The sequence below is a fragment of the Rousettus aegyptiacus genome, unplaced genomic scaffold, assembly GCF_014176215.1.
Source record: "Rousettus aegyptiacus isolate mRouAeg1 unplaced genomic scaffold, mRouAeg1.p scaffold_m13_p_1, whole genome shotgun sequence".
Taxonomy (NCBI): domain Eukaryota; kingdom Metazoa; phylum Chordata; class Mammalia; order Chiroptera; family Pteropodidae; genus Rousettus; species Rousettus aegyptiacus.
Genome location: NW_023416284.1, coordinates 1,675,068 through 1,690,050, shown reverse-complemented (window position 1 = coordinate 1,690,050; position 14,983 = coordinate 1,675,068). Strand labels below are relative to the sequence as shown.

Genomic DNA, 14,983 nt, shown 5'->3' with positions numbered 1-14,983 from the left:
CTGGGCAGGGAACAGGGTTTCTCTGGGCAAAGTCCTCGGCCTATGTGGAAACAGCCCGCTCTTCCCCGGGGCCTCAGCACGCCCTCGCCGCTGCTCCGTGGCTGGGGGGTGTCCAGGGCAGGGCTGCGGTCTTCATCGGGGTGTCTGAGAGAAGCCCTGGGGCCTTGTGGTCTTCACACAGTGCCCCTGAAGCCCCGTCCCCGTGGGCCTGGCTCTGGTGGCCGTGCAGCATGGGGATCGGCTGCCCCTGCCATGGGCCGCCACCTGCTCAAGGGCGAGGGGGATCTGCCCCAAGGCACATGCGCTCCGGGTGCCACAGGCACGGAGGTGGCCCTCGCCGCTGGCTGAGCCTGCCCCGCCCAGCTCGGCTGTTGTGGCTCGTCTTGCCTCTGTCTGGGAGAGAAGCCGAGAGTCGTGTCCCCAACGAGCACTTCTGTCACACCCACTTGGCCTGCAAGTCCTGGCCGAGGACGGAGGAAGGAGCTGCCAGGGCCGCGCCATCCCAAGAGAGACACAGGAAGTGACAGGCCTTGACGAGGGCGCCTCCAGGGCTCCGGCTGGGCGGGAGGACCGCAGGCCGACCCTGGCCAGCGGTGCCGTCCCGCGGTGCCGGGCTGGTGGGGAGCCCTAGGGGTGCTCGTCCTGTGCCCAGGCTGGGGCCAGCGGACCCCCTTCTCCAGCCCGCTGGCTCCTTGGGAGCCGGATGGGCTTCTCGCTCATTCCCAGCGGGCAGTGTCCGCACGCAGCGGGTGACCTGCCCTTACAGACGCGGGGACCGAGGCTGGAGAGGTGGCCCGGTGGGCTTGTCATGCCCCTGGGGGCCGTGGAACCCAGCACAGCCCGTTTGGAGGCAAAGCCCCTGCCTCGTCACACAGGGCAGGCACCGGGGCCTTCCTGGCTGGGGCCTCTGGCCGGCCAGCTGCCTCAGGCCTCGCGGGCGACGTGTCACATGAGGTATCTGTGGCCAGGGGCCACCCCCATCAGGTGTCGCTCCTCCAGTGGCCACGTTCTGGCAGGTGCATTCCCGGCGAGGGCTAGGACAGGACCGGCGATGGCCTTCAGCACCAGCTGGTGGCAGACCGGAGCCCCCCACCCCAGGTCGGCCCGGACCCGAAGCCCAGGGCACTGTGCGGCTTCCCAGAAGAAGACCCCAAGACGTGCAGCCTGCGGGACCTGACGTGTTAGGCAGGGCTTCCGGGGAAAGAGCTGGACGTGGGAGCCGGCAAGCTTGGGTTCGGCCCCCTGAACCCCAACCTGGTACAGGTGTGACTGGGCCTGTGTGGCCCCCAGAGGCCACCGTCCTCAGACTCGGGGCTCAGAGAGAGGAAGCAGACACTCCCTAACGGTGAGCCCCAACAAGCCTGGGACCCTGGCAGCGGCCGTGGGGAGGACAGGCCCCTGGGCACAGGGACAGGAAGTGGAGTCCACCAGGCCTGGCCCTACCCTGGAGGCTTCTCCACGGAGCTGTGAGGCTGGGGAGGTCTGGAGGGGCCGTGCCTCAGGGCTCGTGGGGCCGTGGCGCGCCCCGGGAAGGTGGCATGTCCGCTGTCCATGTGCCCTTGCACGTGGAAACGGTGGCGGGCAGCGGGACCGGTCCCTCGCAGCCCGGCCCCTGGCCTCCGCCCGCCTTGCCCAGCCCCTCCGCCTGTCCGGGCCGGGGGCGGGATTCCCCTCTCCGTTCTCCTCCTCCCTCGAGCGTTGGATTCTCTTCCCGCCTGTGTGTCTTGGCTGCCGCTTATCTCTGTTCCCCTGTCTGTAATGATGGCTGCACCTTCCCCGCCACACCCCCGTGACCCCATCTCTCTCTGCGGGTCTGGCCTGGACCTCCGCTCCCACCCTCTCCTCCTCCCTGCTCCCGACCCTGCTGGGCTTCTGACCCCACCCGGCCCTCAGCAGAGCCCGGGGTTTGGCTGTCCCATCTCACTGCTCCCCGTTCCCGGGGGGTGGGAGTGGGGGGGGACCTGTACCACGCAGACGGGAAGCGTGGTCCTTCCTCTGGGCGAGGAAGTGAGCCGCCTGTAACGACGAGGCCCACGGGCCAGTGCGTCTAGGGGCACGGAGTGGGGGGGGGGGGGGCTGGACGCTCGGCAGACGCCGCCGGCGGAGTCCTGGGGGCTAGGACGCTGCCCGTCAGTGTTGTGTGTGACGGCGGCTACCCTGAGCTTGGCCGGGCACAGGCGGCCCGCGGGGCCTGCAGGGCGGTGTTGGTGGCCCTCCAGGTCAGGCGCGGGCGCCTGGGAAGGCAGCGTATGTGCCCTGGGCGCCTGGCTGCGGCTGGCTGCCACCCCTGTGTCCCCGGTGTCCTGTGATCGGGTTCGGCCTTCAGGTGGGAAGAAGGCAGCAGGAGGGGTGACCGACCGATGGGGTTCGGTGGGTGTGTGGGGTGCTGGGAGCAGGCCTGCGATTTGCTGCTTCCTTCTGGCGGATTGGGTGCCTGCCGTGAGCCAGGGCCAGGCACACGGCGCCGGCCACGTGCCCCGCCTGGCATTCACCCCTCACCCGCCTTTCCTGCCCCTGCGCCAGCAACCCTGTCCCTGCCACAGACGTCCTCCCACAAGCCACTGTGTGCAAAGGCCGGCTCAGACCCACCTCCTCCAGGAAGCCTTCCCGTCACTCAGCCTTCCCCATCTGCTGTCAGCATGCAGTGTGAGCCCCCAGCCGGTCCGTGAGTCCCTTCTGTGGTCGCTGCTGCCTGGCATCTTGGACGTCCCCAGTGGGAGCTGGGCCTCGGTAGCTGTGTCCGTGCTGGGGCAGTGACTGTGCTGGGGGCGGCGTCCGTGGTGAGGATGATGTCCGTGTCTGTGTTCCCGGTAGGGTCTGTGGTGGGCGGGACGTCCGTGTCCGTGGTGGGGGCGGGGTCTGTGGTGGGGGCGGGGTCCGTGGTGGGCGGGACGTCCGTGTCCGTGGTGGGGGCGGGGTCTGTGGTGGGGGCGGGGTCCGTGGTGGGCGGGACGTCCGTGTCCGTGGTGGGGGCGGGGCCCGTGGTGGCGGTGATGTCCGTGTCTGTGCTGCAGGCTGTGTCCATAATGGGAGTGGCATCCATGTCCGTGCTCTAGGACAGGGTCTGTGGTGGGCGCGACGTCCATGTCCCTGCTGGGCGTGGGGTCCATGGTGGGCGTGATGTCCATGTCCCTGCTGGGGGGCGGGGCGGGGTCCGTGCTGGGTGCTGGGTCCGTGGTGGGGGCGGTGCCTATGCTCTGGGTGGGGTCCGTGGTGGACATGATGTCCCTGTGGGTGCTGAGGGCCCTGTCAGCATTCCAGGGCTCCGGTGCTCAGGGGCTGGACCCGGCCGCCCCCCACCTTCACACGGCACAGGGGGAGGTGTCCGGGCGCCCAGAGCCACAGAGGGGGCCTCATCGCACGCGTGTGCGTGTGCACACGTGTGGCAGAGGCCCCTGCATGCTCTGGGTCTGGCCAGTGGCGGCGCCTCCCAGGCTCCAGTCTCCTGGCGCGGGGCTAGGGTCCGAGTGCCCCTTAGCGTCGTCTCCAGGGCGAGCGCGTGTGGCAGAGGCCACACCCTCTTGGGCCGCGGGCACCGCACGAGTGAGAGTTGCGGGCTCCCAGTTTCCGTCCAGCCCAGCCAGGGGCAGCTGCGGGCGGGAGTGGCAGCCGGGCTCTCGGAAACAACCGTGGTTTTAATTTCCTTTCCTTGGCTCGGGTGAGGAGCCGAGGTGCGTAATGGGTTTACCATGAGGCAGACGCAGAGTGGCTTGGAGGCGGGGCTAGGCCTGGAGCCTCTGCTTCTGAGATGAACCTGGAGGCGGCCCTGCAGGGGTGGGGGGGCGAGGGGGGAGGGGGTGTTGGGGGGAACATTCCGGAGGCCGGTGTGCGCGGTCTCCGTGGAGGCAGGGTGGACTGTGTGTGACCCCAGACTGCAGACTGACCTTCTGTTCAAGGCTGGGCTCTGGACACCAGTGGTGGAAATAGCCAAGAGGGGTGTTTGTCACCTGGGGGGGGGGGCTTTGGGCGGAGAGGCCTTAGGCCACCCCAGGGCAGATGCAAGAGAGGCCTGGGAGAGAGGCCTCCTTCCAGCACCTTCCTGGCCCTCTCCATGCATCTGGGTGGCCCGTCAGTGGCCGTCTGGTCACTGGCCTGCAAAGGGCTTAGTTCCTCCTGAGGAGTTGGGACCTAGGAATGCCCTGTCCCCCAGAGAGACGAGAAGGGCTGGTGTCCAGATCCCTGGGTTCCCTCTCAAGGACCAGATGGGATGCTTGGTCCTTCTGGAGGGCCTCTCCACCCTGTGCCTGGACCCCGAGGGACCTGGGGGAGCTGTGAGGCAGGCCCAGACTCCAGCCAGCGCCCACTCTGCATGGAGGAGCTAAGCAGATGTCACCTCTCCTTCGGCAGCTCAGCAGCCTGGGCTCAGGTCCCCAAACCTCGAGCCAGAGCGAGGCAGGGACCTTGAGGGAGGCAGAGAGGGCTTCACGGAGGAGGCGTCTGTGATCACTGGGAGACAGATGCCACATATAGGAGGGGGAGCTCGGCCAAGCCCTGATTCCTGGCCGAGCCGGCCTCAGGACTATGGCAGTTCTGCCCCGAAGCCCCTGTACCAGGGGCCTGTAGTGGGGTAGGCCAGCACTAAGGGGGAACCGTGGCATTTGGGGGGTGGCATTGGGTCCCAACCCCAGCCTGGGTCCTGGCAAAGGCACCTGGTGGCCCCCTGGCTTGGAGAGGAAAGCTGGAGCTGGCCCGGTGGGTGGGGGACGGCTCCTGCCGACACACAGACGTTCTGCTGCGTTCCTGCATCAGGAGAGCGTCTCCCGGAAGCTTCCAGATGCCACAGCCGCAGGCCTGGATGCGCTCAGCGGCACCAAGGGGCCAGGCGGCGGCTGTGGGCACCTTCTGGGCTGCCGGTGGCGTTCTGCACTTAGTGGGCCGCTGACCCGCATGGCCGTGCCCGAGTCCTCGTGCCCCGCCTAGTGGGGATGGCGGCTCGGAGCTGTGGCACCTCTAGTCCCGGACGTCATCCCAGTTGGGTGGGAAGCCACCGCTGTGTCCCAGCACCACGTCCAGCCCGGAGTGGGCGCACAGGTCGGCGCTGAGTGAGAGGAGCAGACACGTGAGTGGGTGGGTGAGCACAGAGCCAGGCCAGGTGCGAGGGGCGTGCGCGGGCGGCAATGCCCAGCTCGGGAGGTTTGCTCTGGCGACCTCTGGGCTGGCACTCTGTGCGTGAACGCTCACTGTCCATCAGGCAGTGGGCAGGAAGGGCCTCTCGGCGGCAGTGGGAGCTTGGGCTCCACAGGGCCAGGCCACCCGGAGGAGGATGGAGGGCCCGGGTCTGAAGCCAGAGCTCCTGGAAGTGCTTTGCCCATGGTCCGGCTCGGACGCTAGGGGCCCATTCATGGCCTGGCCTGGCAGAGCCCCAGCTCTGGGCTCTGGCAGACAGTCCAGGGGTACCTCCAGCCAGGGCGGTGGACAAGCAGGAGAAGCCCGTGTTGGTCCTGCCCAGGCCCACCTCCCGCTGGACCTCTGCCCCCACCCACTCAGGTGCCCACCGAAGCCCCGTCTTGGGGAGCCTGGGAAGGTGGCCGATGAGCAAGGATTTAGGTCAGAGTCAGACCTGGCCCCCGTGGCTGCCCATTCCGTCCTGTGTGACCTGGGGCAGGTCATTTTTCCTCTGGAAAAAGACTGTCTGAGGACGTGCTGGTGTGTACGGCGTAGACCCAGGGCCGCCGAGGGGCCATCCTCGCATCTGGGGTCCCTTCGGGGAAGAATGGGGTTACTTACGGGCCTGTCTGTGAGGGGCAGAGAGGGGGAGGTGGGCGTGGTCAGGGGCTGGGCCAGCGGCGGTGGGCGGTGCCCCCGCTGGCCCCGCCCATCCGTGAGTGAGGGAGCCGCTGAGGGTGGCTTGGGGAGGGACATCGCGCGGCCTCTCTTCCAGCTCTCTTCCAGGGTGAAGCCAGGGCATTCCCTTGCCCAGACGTGTCAGAAGCACTGGCAACGCCTCTCCTTGCTTCAGCCGACCCCGGGAAACTCAGTCACTTTTTTATCAGCCAGTTTCCCGTGACCTGGACCCCGCGGCACAGTGTCGGGGACACAGCTGGCCCATTTCTCCTCCCCAAGTCATGTGTTTTCCATGGCTTCAGGTCCATGGTTCCCGAGCTGCTCATCCGGCCCCCTGCCCACTGTACGGATGGGGAAACTGAGGCCCAGAGGGGTCCTGGGGCTTCCTGCACCATTTAGCTTTTTGGTGGGTCAGGAACCGCGTCTGAGGCTCCCAGACTGCACCTTGCCCTGCCTCAGCCTCGCCTGTGCTGGGTGCCGGGGCCGGGAAGGCCGTGGAATGAATGAGCCCTGCTCGGGCAGGGGTGTGAGTTGTAGTGCAGGGCGATTCACGGGGGGGGGGGGGGGGGGGGGGGGGGGGGCGCCCAGGCAGGCCCATTTCTGCGCTGCCAGGAGCCCGGCGGGCGGGGCCACCAGGATGGGCTGGCCTCTGGCCCACAGACAGGACTGGGTGAGATAAGGGGGTGCCTTTGCCAGGACTGGAGGTTGCCCCCTTAGACCCCACCAACAGGTGCGCTGGGCGGAGTGATGGCCTCCTTCCCAGCAGTTTCTGGGGAGGGGGAGGGCTGGGCCAGACCAGGCTGGCTGGGGCGGGGTGTGGGGCGAGGCATAGGGCACCCGGTGCGGGGCTGCACGCCAGGTGCTTGTCGGGGCCTGAATGCGTAAGGCCCTGGCCGCGCAGCTGCTGTGGCCCCGCTGGCCCTGGGGAGGGCTACTGCGGATGTAGCTGGGGCTTCAGGCTGTGCCCTCGGGAAAAGTGGGGGTGCAGAGGTATGGGGCCAGAGGCACGCCCATGGCTTCCACAGCCGGGCACCCGCGTCTCGCCATCCCTGCTAGCCAGTTCCCCCTTGGCGCTGTTCCTCTCCGGCCCTCTGTAAGGGTGCAGCTGCCCATGGTCCCTCCAGGCACAGCCCTGGTCCAGTGGAGGCCGGGACAGCGCTGCGTGCAGGACACAGGGCTCGGGGACTGCAGGCGTCGTCAACCCAGCGTTTCCACTTTGGTGCGCTGGCCTCAGAGGACCCGCTGCTCGCCGTCCTCCTCCGACTGCTTCCGTTTCTTTTCCTTGTCGGTGCGGCATGCATGTTCGCGCACGTGCATCCGTACGTGCCTGTCCGCGCAGGGTTCTGTGTGTGTCTCGTGTGCATGTTCGCACACATCGGGCCGTGTTCGTACACGCGCGTCTGTGCATTTGCGTGGTGCTGCCCGCGTTTGTGCGCGGGTCTGTGTCGGGGGCGGGAGCGCGCGCGGAGGAATGCACTGCGCGGGGCGGGTGGGCGGCGCGCATGGGGGTGGAAACCAGCGCGGGGGCGGGGCGGGGGCGGGGCGGGGCGGGGCCTCTGGCGCCGGAGATTCGGCCTTTACCTGCGGGGGGTGGACGGACAGAAAGTTGAGAACTTAAAGGCGAGGGCTGGGGCGGCCGGGCCGGAGCAGCTCCTGGCGGCGTCCAGCTGAGCGGCGCGCCGACGCGTGCTCGCCTGCGGGAGCCGGGAGCGGGAGCCCGGAGCCCGCCGGCGGCGGAGAGCGCACGCAGCGCGGCCGACTCGCCATGGAGGTGTCTGGGCGCCGCGGCTGTCTGGCCGCGCTCTGGTGCCTCGGGCTTCTGGGGGGCCTGGCGCGCGTCGCGGGCACGCACTACCGCTATCTCTGGAGGGGCTGTTATCCGTGCCACCTGGGCCAGGTCGGCTACCCCGTGAGCGCCGGCGACCGGAGGCCAGGTGGGCGCCGGGAGGGCTCTGCGCGGGGCGGGTGGGATGACCCGGCGCCCTGCTCCGCGGTGCCGGCCCGCCCTTTGTTCCCTCTTTTTAAAGTTTGCGCCGGGCGCGCTGACAGCGCGGAGGCTGGAGGGAGCGGGGCGGGGGCAGTGCCCTTGTGCCCTGAGTCGTCCGACATGCCTGTTCCCTCCTGGGCTGCCTGCTGGGCTGCTGCTCACAGCAGGGTGGTCGCTTGTGCGTCCAGAGGGAAGAAAAACCTCCCATTGCCTCTGCCGGTGGGCCCAGGGCACTGGCGGTCTGGGGGTCAAGCCAGATGAAAGCTCTAAAGAGAGGCCCCTGGGGGCCTAGAGCCTGGTCGCACCTTCCAGGGTCCCCAGAGCCTGGGCCCTCTTGGGTGTGTGTGGATTTGACAGGTGCCTGTTTTTCTTCCCGTCTCTGTCCCCAAGACTTGGGAGTGTGGCCAGCCCCCATGGGCTGCAGGGTCAGCTGAGGAGACCCCAGCAGCCTGTGGGAGGTGGGTGCACCCTGTCCCGAGTCCATCTGCCTCTCTCCCCGCAGGGCCAGGCCCCCTGCAGAGCGCTCCAGGGAGCTTGGAGCCAGGCAGCCTCAGGAATTCGTGGTGGGGTGTGGCATGCAGCTCCCTCTGAGTCACCACCTGGATCCCCTGCCTCAGGCGCTCCCTCCTGACCCTGCCAGGCCCTGAGCGCGGCTCTGCAGGGCGCCTGGCCTGCTCAGAGACCTCGGCCCTGCTCAGCTGTCCCCTGGCCAGTCCCTGTCTCCCTCTGCGCCGGAGGGCACCCAGAGCCCTGGCCTGCAGGCTCTTCAACGTCCCAAAGCTGTCTGCCTCTCCTGGCTTCATCACTCAGCCAGCTGGGACCCAGGCTCCGTCCCCACCGGAACTCCAAGACCAGTCTAGCACTGTCGCCCGAGGCTGTGTGGCATCTGCGGTCTGGGGCTGGGCGGGGCTGCGCCTTGGGAGCCCTGTCCTGCCCTGAGGCCGGCTGGGTCCAGCGGAGAGGGGACACGGGAAGGGCCCTCGGATAACGGAGTGCACTCTCTGGGGCGAGGACCCTGCGGCGTGTTTGGGGGGAAAGCAGGAATCTGAAAGCTCTGGCCGGGTCCCAGAGGGCTCAGATTTTCCCGAAAGAGTGGGTGAGGCTTCAGAACCGGCTTATTTTGGGTGGTTTCTGTGGGGGCAGCCGACTGTACCGTGGCTGTGTGTCTCCAGACCAGGGGCTGGTGTGCTGAGTGACAGTCGTAGAGACCCCACAGACTCCCAAAGGCCGGATGGGCATTTTGAGGCACTACTATGCCCTGGATCAGCGGACACCGCAGGGCCAGACAGGCTCCCTGGGGACCTGGCCCCGTGTTCGCAGAGCAATGTGTCACCCGGTGCCAGTGTGTGGCAGTTCCCGTTACCGACTGCCAAGCGCCTGCTTGAGTGTGTCAGCTAAGGGCAGCAGGAGGGCCACGGGGACTTTCCTGCGGAACCCGGGCCCGGCCCGGCTGTTCCCTGAACCTGCCCCGGTTAGGACTGGCCTGTTGTCGCGGGCCTCGCGGCTGCAGCCCGGACACAGTGCTGGGCTTCGGGGCCGCACCGGCGGTGTGGCGGCTGGGCCCCGGGCTGGCGAGCACGGGGCGGGTGTGCCCTGGGCCGGGTGCTGTCCCTGGAGGGAGGCGTGGGCATGGGAGAGAGGCGGCCCCGAGCTTTCGTCCAGTCTGGGGCGCCCACACTTCCGTGATGCCCAGAGAGAGCAGTCTTTTGCTGTAGTTTGTCTAAGGTACCGATGCTTTTTGGGGGGCCCCGCCATTGGGGGTGTCCCAGGGCACTGGGCCCACTGCAGGGTCCCTGCGTGCAGTGAGGGCCAGCCTGTGGGCCAGGACTAGGGGAATGAGACTTGTAGAGGGGCCCAGGGAGCGGCCAGCCCCCCAGAGGGCTGGCAGACCCCACAGTGGGCGTCAGGGGCCTGGCTCCCAGCTCAGTGGGCTGAACCCCGTGACTCATAGCTCTGGAGGGGCCTCCAGAGAGAGTGGTGACGTGCTGTGTGTCCTTTTCCGGTGGCCACTGTGACCAAGTGCCACCACGGCACAAGTCTGGTCCCTTACCGTTCCGGAGATCGGAAGTCTGAAACGGGCTAGAGCGCGGCGAGGCGGGGGTCTCCCTTCGGGGGTTCCGGGGGGAATCGCGCCTCTTCCAGCCCCTGGGGGTGCCGCGTTCCTCGGCTCGTGGTCCTTTCTCCTTCTCAGTGTGTCGTCTTCGGCGCTCCCTGCCTGTGCCCCCACGCGGCGGGCCCCGACCCCGGACAGGAGGGCGGGATGCAGGAGTCTGAACACCCCCTCCGCTCAGCAGGAGGGCGAGAGGGTCACGTGGGCGGCGGGTGGGAGCAGCGCAGGGAGGCCTGGCTGTTCGGGCCGGCCCAGCTGGAGGGGCCCTGTCGCCCAGAGCCTGCCTCTGGGGCCACATCGGGGGCACACTGGAGCCCTCGCTCCCTGCCCTACCTGCCTGCTGGGCAAGGCCCCTCAGGACGCAGAGGCCCGGTCTGCCTGCCCGCCCCGTCGGACAACACGCACGGCTCCTCTCCCCGCAGAGCCTCACTAAGCTCCCCCATGCCCAGTGCCAGGCCCCATGCGGTAACATCTTTACCTCCCAGCGACCCTCGCAGGGGTCTCAGAGCGAGGGGTCTGTCCTCTGAGCCCCCGTCGGGGTGCTGCCGGCCCTCTCCCAGCCTACCCAGCAGGCGTGGGTCTGCCCCTCCACCCAGTCCCCCCAGCTGACTGCCCACAGAGGGCCCAGGGACCTGACACCTTCCACAGCAGCCTGGTTCCCTCCGTCCCCTGGGACTCTTTCAGGGGTTGTTACATGTTTCTTTTAGCTCCTGCCTGCTAATCTTGGCAGGTTACCAGGGTGCACGTGGCAGCCTCGGGGTTTGGGAGGGACCGGGGGGATTCCCTCAGAGTGGACATGGCTTGTGCATGGAGCAAAAGGCCCTGGAGTCGCAGGCAGACACCCTGGCTCCCGGGTTTGTGCACGTCCTTGCTGGCGCCCCGGGCACAGTCTCAGGGCGTGGATTGGTGGCAGGGCTTCGTGCGCGTGGGAAGCATAGTCCGGTGGGGAGGCTCTGGGGACACCCAGAAAAGCCACCCCCCGTGTGCCACCTTTGGCGCCTCCTCAGGGTGCTCAGTGGGCAGGAATTCTAGGGGAGAAGCCTGGAGGGGGCGTGTTCCTGGGGGCTGCGGACGGCCTGTGCCCGGCCAGTTACTGAGCAGAATTAGAGGGTGACTGTGGCTCCGTGCACCCCTGGGAGTGGGTGGTCCCTCCGGCTGCAGTCCCCACACAGCTGCGGCGTCGCCCCCAGAACCGTGCTTTCTCCCAGGAGACCCAACTGGAACCTTGCACTGGCCCCTTGGTTCGGACGGAGGTCAGGGCCTCTGCCGGCCTGGCCGGGCTCCAGGGCTGGGCACCCGACTGCCCCATCGGCTAGTGGACCCTTGTGAGCAGAGTGTCTGTGTGTCTTTCCCCTGGACGCGCCTCCTGGCAGCCCTCCGCTCTGGTCTCGAAGCTGGCGTCTGGAAGGTGTGGACCAGCTGGAGGACACGTGGCCGTGCCCGGCGCTGTGCGGCGGGGTCAGAGGCCCCCGCCTCCCTCTCCGTCTCTGAGGCGGTTGGGTCCCTCCTGGCGTTAGCTCACACACTGGAGCCTGGGGCAGCCTGCAACGTCCTAGCTTCCTTCCGCCATCATTACTGCCTTGCCCGTCCGCCGAGGCCCAGCCGGCGGAAGTGGGCCTGGAGGGAGGGATGAGGGGGTGAGGGGAGCCGGCACCTCCTCGCCTCTGCATTCCTGCAGAAGGAGGTGGCCCTCCTGGAGTGCAGCCCCCTGTGCCTCCAACCTCGGGGGGTCTTGCCGCCCCTCCGACTCCCTGGGGACCTCTGGGCTGGCCTGTCTCCTTCCGATCAGTCCTTTCTCTGGCCTGCGGCACAGCGTGGCAGCGTGGGGGTGGGGGAGAAGGTGGCGCAGATGTCCTGTGCAGGTGGGCAGTGTGGCCTCAGGTGTGAGCTGTCTCCTGGCAGTGGAGTACTTGGGGCCTCCTCTAGGTCCTGGCGACATCCGCTGTGCTGGCCCGCGTCCCCGACACAGGGAGCCCGCCAGGGGACCCCGGGCGGACACCGCCTGCCTTCTGGGGCCGCCGAAACAAAATCCACAACGGATATTTACCCTCGCTCTGCTCTGGGGGCCGGGCGTCCGAGGTCACGGTGTTGGCCACAGATCCTCTAATGCCGGGGATGGCCCTTCCTTCCTCGTCCTTGCAGCTCGGCGGCTCCCAGGGCCCCTTGGCTCAGGGCTGCCTTGACCCCACCTCTGCCTCCCCAGTCTTAGACTTGGGGCCCTCCGTTGGCTTGTGCTATCTTGTTTGGTCCTTAACTGGTTGCGTTTGTGAAGACCCTCTTTCTAGACAAGGTCACAGCCTGGGGCTCCACATGGATGTGGGTTTTGGGGGACTCTGCTCAACCCAGGACACACCCACTGCCCTGCCGTCTCAGGCTTTTGCCCCAAGACTGGGAGGAGCTGCCTGCCGAGTTGTAGGTTTCCCCTTCTGGGCTCCTGGGCCCCGAGGAGGGGACGGCACTGTCCTGCTCAGAGTCAGTCTGGGAAGGGAGGAGGGGAGGGGCCGCCCCGCCTGAGCCCGCGCCCCTCTGCGGCCACCATGTTGGCCAGACCCTGCTCCCCATGTTCCGGCCGACCCCAGAGGCCAGGACCATGCTCCCTCCGCCGGCAGGCCGGCCAGGTGTGGGTTAGAGTCTTGTCGACTCTGGCAGGCATGGGCGAGGGGCTTGGGGACTGTCACCTGGGCCTGGGGCGGTGTCCTCATGAGGGGTCCCGCTGGGGTCCCTGGGGTCAGCGCCTGGGTGGGTACTGCTCCTTAACCCTCGGCCCTCTGTCCCCGCCCAGATGTGGATGAGTGCCAGGTGCACAATGGCGGCTGCCATCACAGGTGTGTGAACACGCCAGGCTCCTACCTCTGCGAGTGCAAGCCCGGCTTCCGGCTCCACGCGGACGGCAGGACCTGCCTCGGTAAGCATCTCCCGGGCCCGGGCCGCCTCTCGCCGGGGCTCCTGGCCTTGCCTGTCCGCCCGCACTCCTTGGGGCGCCCAGGTCCGGGAGTGGCCGCGAGGCCGGACGGGGCCTGGCTCAGAGGCACTGCTGTTGTGGCGGCTCCGTCCTGCTGAGTGTGGGGGGCCGAGGGGCCTGGCCGAGACCTTGCAGCTCCGCTCACATGGGACAGCTGAGACTCCCCCACACCCAGGCTGCGGACCACCTGCAGCCACACCTGCCTTGGGCTGGGATGCCACATCACCTCCCGGGGTGGGGGTTCTCATGACTTGGGGAACAGCCCCTGGGTTGCTGTCCTATTGGGAGCCCTCTGCAGCAGAAGCCACATGGTGGGTCAGTGGGGACCAGGCCAGCGGTGCTGGGGGAGACTCGGGCTGACTCAGATGCTTGCTGTGTGGCGGGGAGGCCTGGCCAGGGCAGGGGAGCTGGGGGCCACTCTTGGAGCCCGGGGGGTTGGGCTGTGGCAGGCAGCGTGACCCAGTGGTAGGACCCTGAGCCATGGCTCCTCTGCAGGGTCTTTTTTGCTGTGGGGAATGGACTCGATGGGGCACTGGGGCCCCAGACCGCAGCCCCTCCAGCTCGAGGGTGTCACGGGGAGAGAAGCAGGGTGCGCCAGGGCCCAGCGAGCTGGAGGCCGGGGGTCTGGGGTTGAGCCCTCTCTCACTCCTCCCCTGGCTGCCTCTGGATGCAGGCGCGAGGGCCTGAGCTCTCCCTGCTGGTCGAGTCGGGGTCTTTCTCGGGGAGCCTGGGGGCGGGGCGCCCCTTCTTTCTCCCAGGGACACCCCGAGTGCTCTCGCGGGCTGAGCGGCCTCCTTCCTGTGTGCCTTGCCATGTGGCAGGCGGCCGGCCAGCCCCGGGGGGCCCCCCTGCACGCACTCACGTGGCCAGGCTGCTCCGGGAGCGGGGCGGCCGCCCCGTAAAGCTCCTCTGGGCCGCGAAGTGGAAACAGATGCAGCAATGCGGCGGCGGGCGGCAGACGGCAAGGCGGGCGTGCGGCCCCCCGCTGGGGGGGGGGCGCCTGGGCTGCGGCCACGGGCCCTTTGGCCTCGGAGCCCTCTGGTGACCCCACGGCCTCCCCACCGCCTCCCTCTGGGGCAGGCTTCCCCTTGGGGAAGGGCGCTCGCGGGGGGCGGACCTGGGCTGGGCCCGGTGGGCGCCCACCGCTCCTTCCCCGCCGCGGCTGGGGGCTGGGACACGCCCTCCTGTCTCCATCGTCACCCATCTGTGATGACAGTGGCCTCTGCTGACATCCAGACGGTGGGGGCTGCACGGGGGTGGTGACGGTAAACAGCAGGCAAAGGGGAGGGCGCCCTTCGGAGCTTTGGCGGGACTAATAGTGGCCTCCGAGAGTGGCCTCGAGCTGCCGGCTGCGGGCAGCGGTGGCCCCTGGCCCCGAGCCCCCCGCCCCCACCCCACGGCCCCACTGGAATAGCTTCCAGGGCCTTCCCCGAGAGATGCCTACGCTGGGGCCCGAAAGTGCTGTTTCGTGGCTCTGGATTATTTTCAAGGGTCTTTCCAGGTTTGGCGCCAGGGCTCCTGGGTCTCTCTGCCGGCCCTGGCTCCACCCGCCCCCCAGAACACGCTCACATGTCCGGGCCACCTGCACATCCTGGCACAAGGCTGCCGGGACCGCACCACCCCCTCCGCCTGCCGTCCCCCAACTCTGGGCACCCAGCTGAGCAGTGGGCCCCAGGGCGCGGGCTCTCTGCAGCCTTCCAGGGCTGGTGTCCGGCTCCTGGCGGCTCCCGGCGGCTCCCGGTGGCAGCTCCCCTGCGGGCCAGCCTCCGCGTGCCTGGACCTGCTCCCGCGGGGCCGTGTGTGGCCGGCGTCTGTCCTTCCTCTTTGACTGCGACTCTCAGTGGGAAATGTGCACCTGCACCCGCACACCCGCGCACACTGCACCCGCACACCTGCGCACGCCCAGGCACACTGCACCTGCACACCCACACGCCTGGCTGTGGGTGGACTCCGTGTGTCTGGAATTCCTGGGAGCCGACACCCCGCCAGTGTCAGGCCACTCCCCAGGTCTCCTGGGAGTTTCTGGGGTTGGTGCGGGGTCATTGGCCCTGCCTGTGGGGCCTGGGCTTTGCCGAGGGGGTGTCTCTTGGGGCTTTCTCACAAACAGAGCTGGAAGCCTTTACTCCAGGGACACCCATGC

The 14,983-nt window shown here is 68.4% G+C and overlaps 1 protein-coding gene across 1 annotated transcript in view; it reads left to right on the top strand.

Annotated features, from left to right (window-relative positions):
* Nucleotides 1-14,983, top strand: part of MEGF6 (multiple EGF like domains 6) — a 78,188-nt gene that overhangs the window by 36,630 nt on the left and 26,575 nt on the right. The window contains exon 5 of the mRNA XM_016144383.2: nt 12,664-12,786. Within this exon, the coding sequence (XP_015999869.2) occupies nt 12,664-12,786 (123 nt within the window). The remainder of the gene's footprint in view (nt 1-12,663; nt 12,787-14,983) is intronic.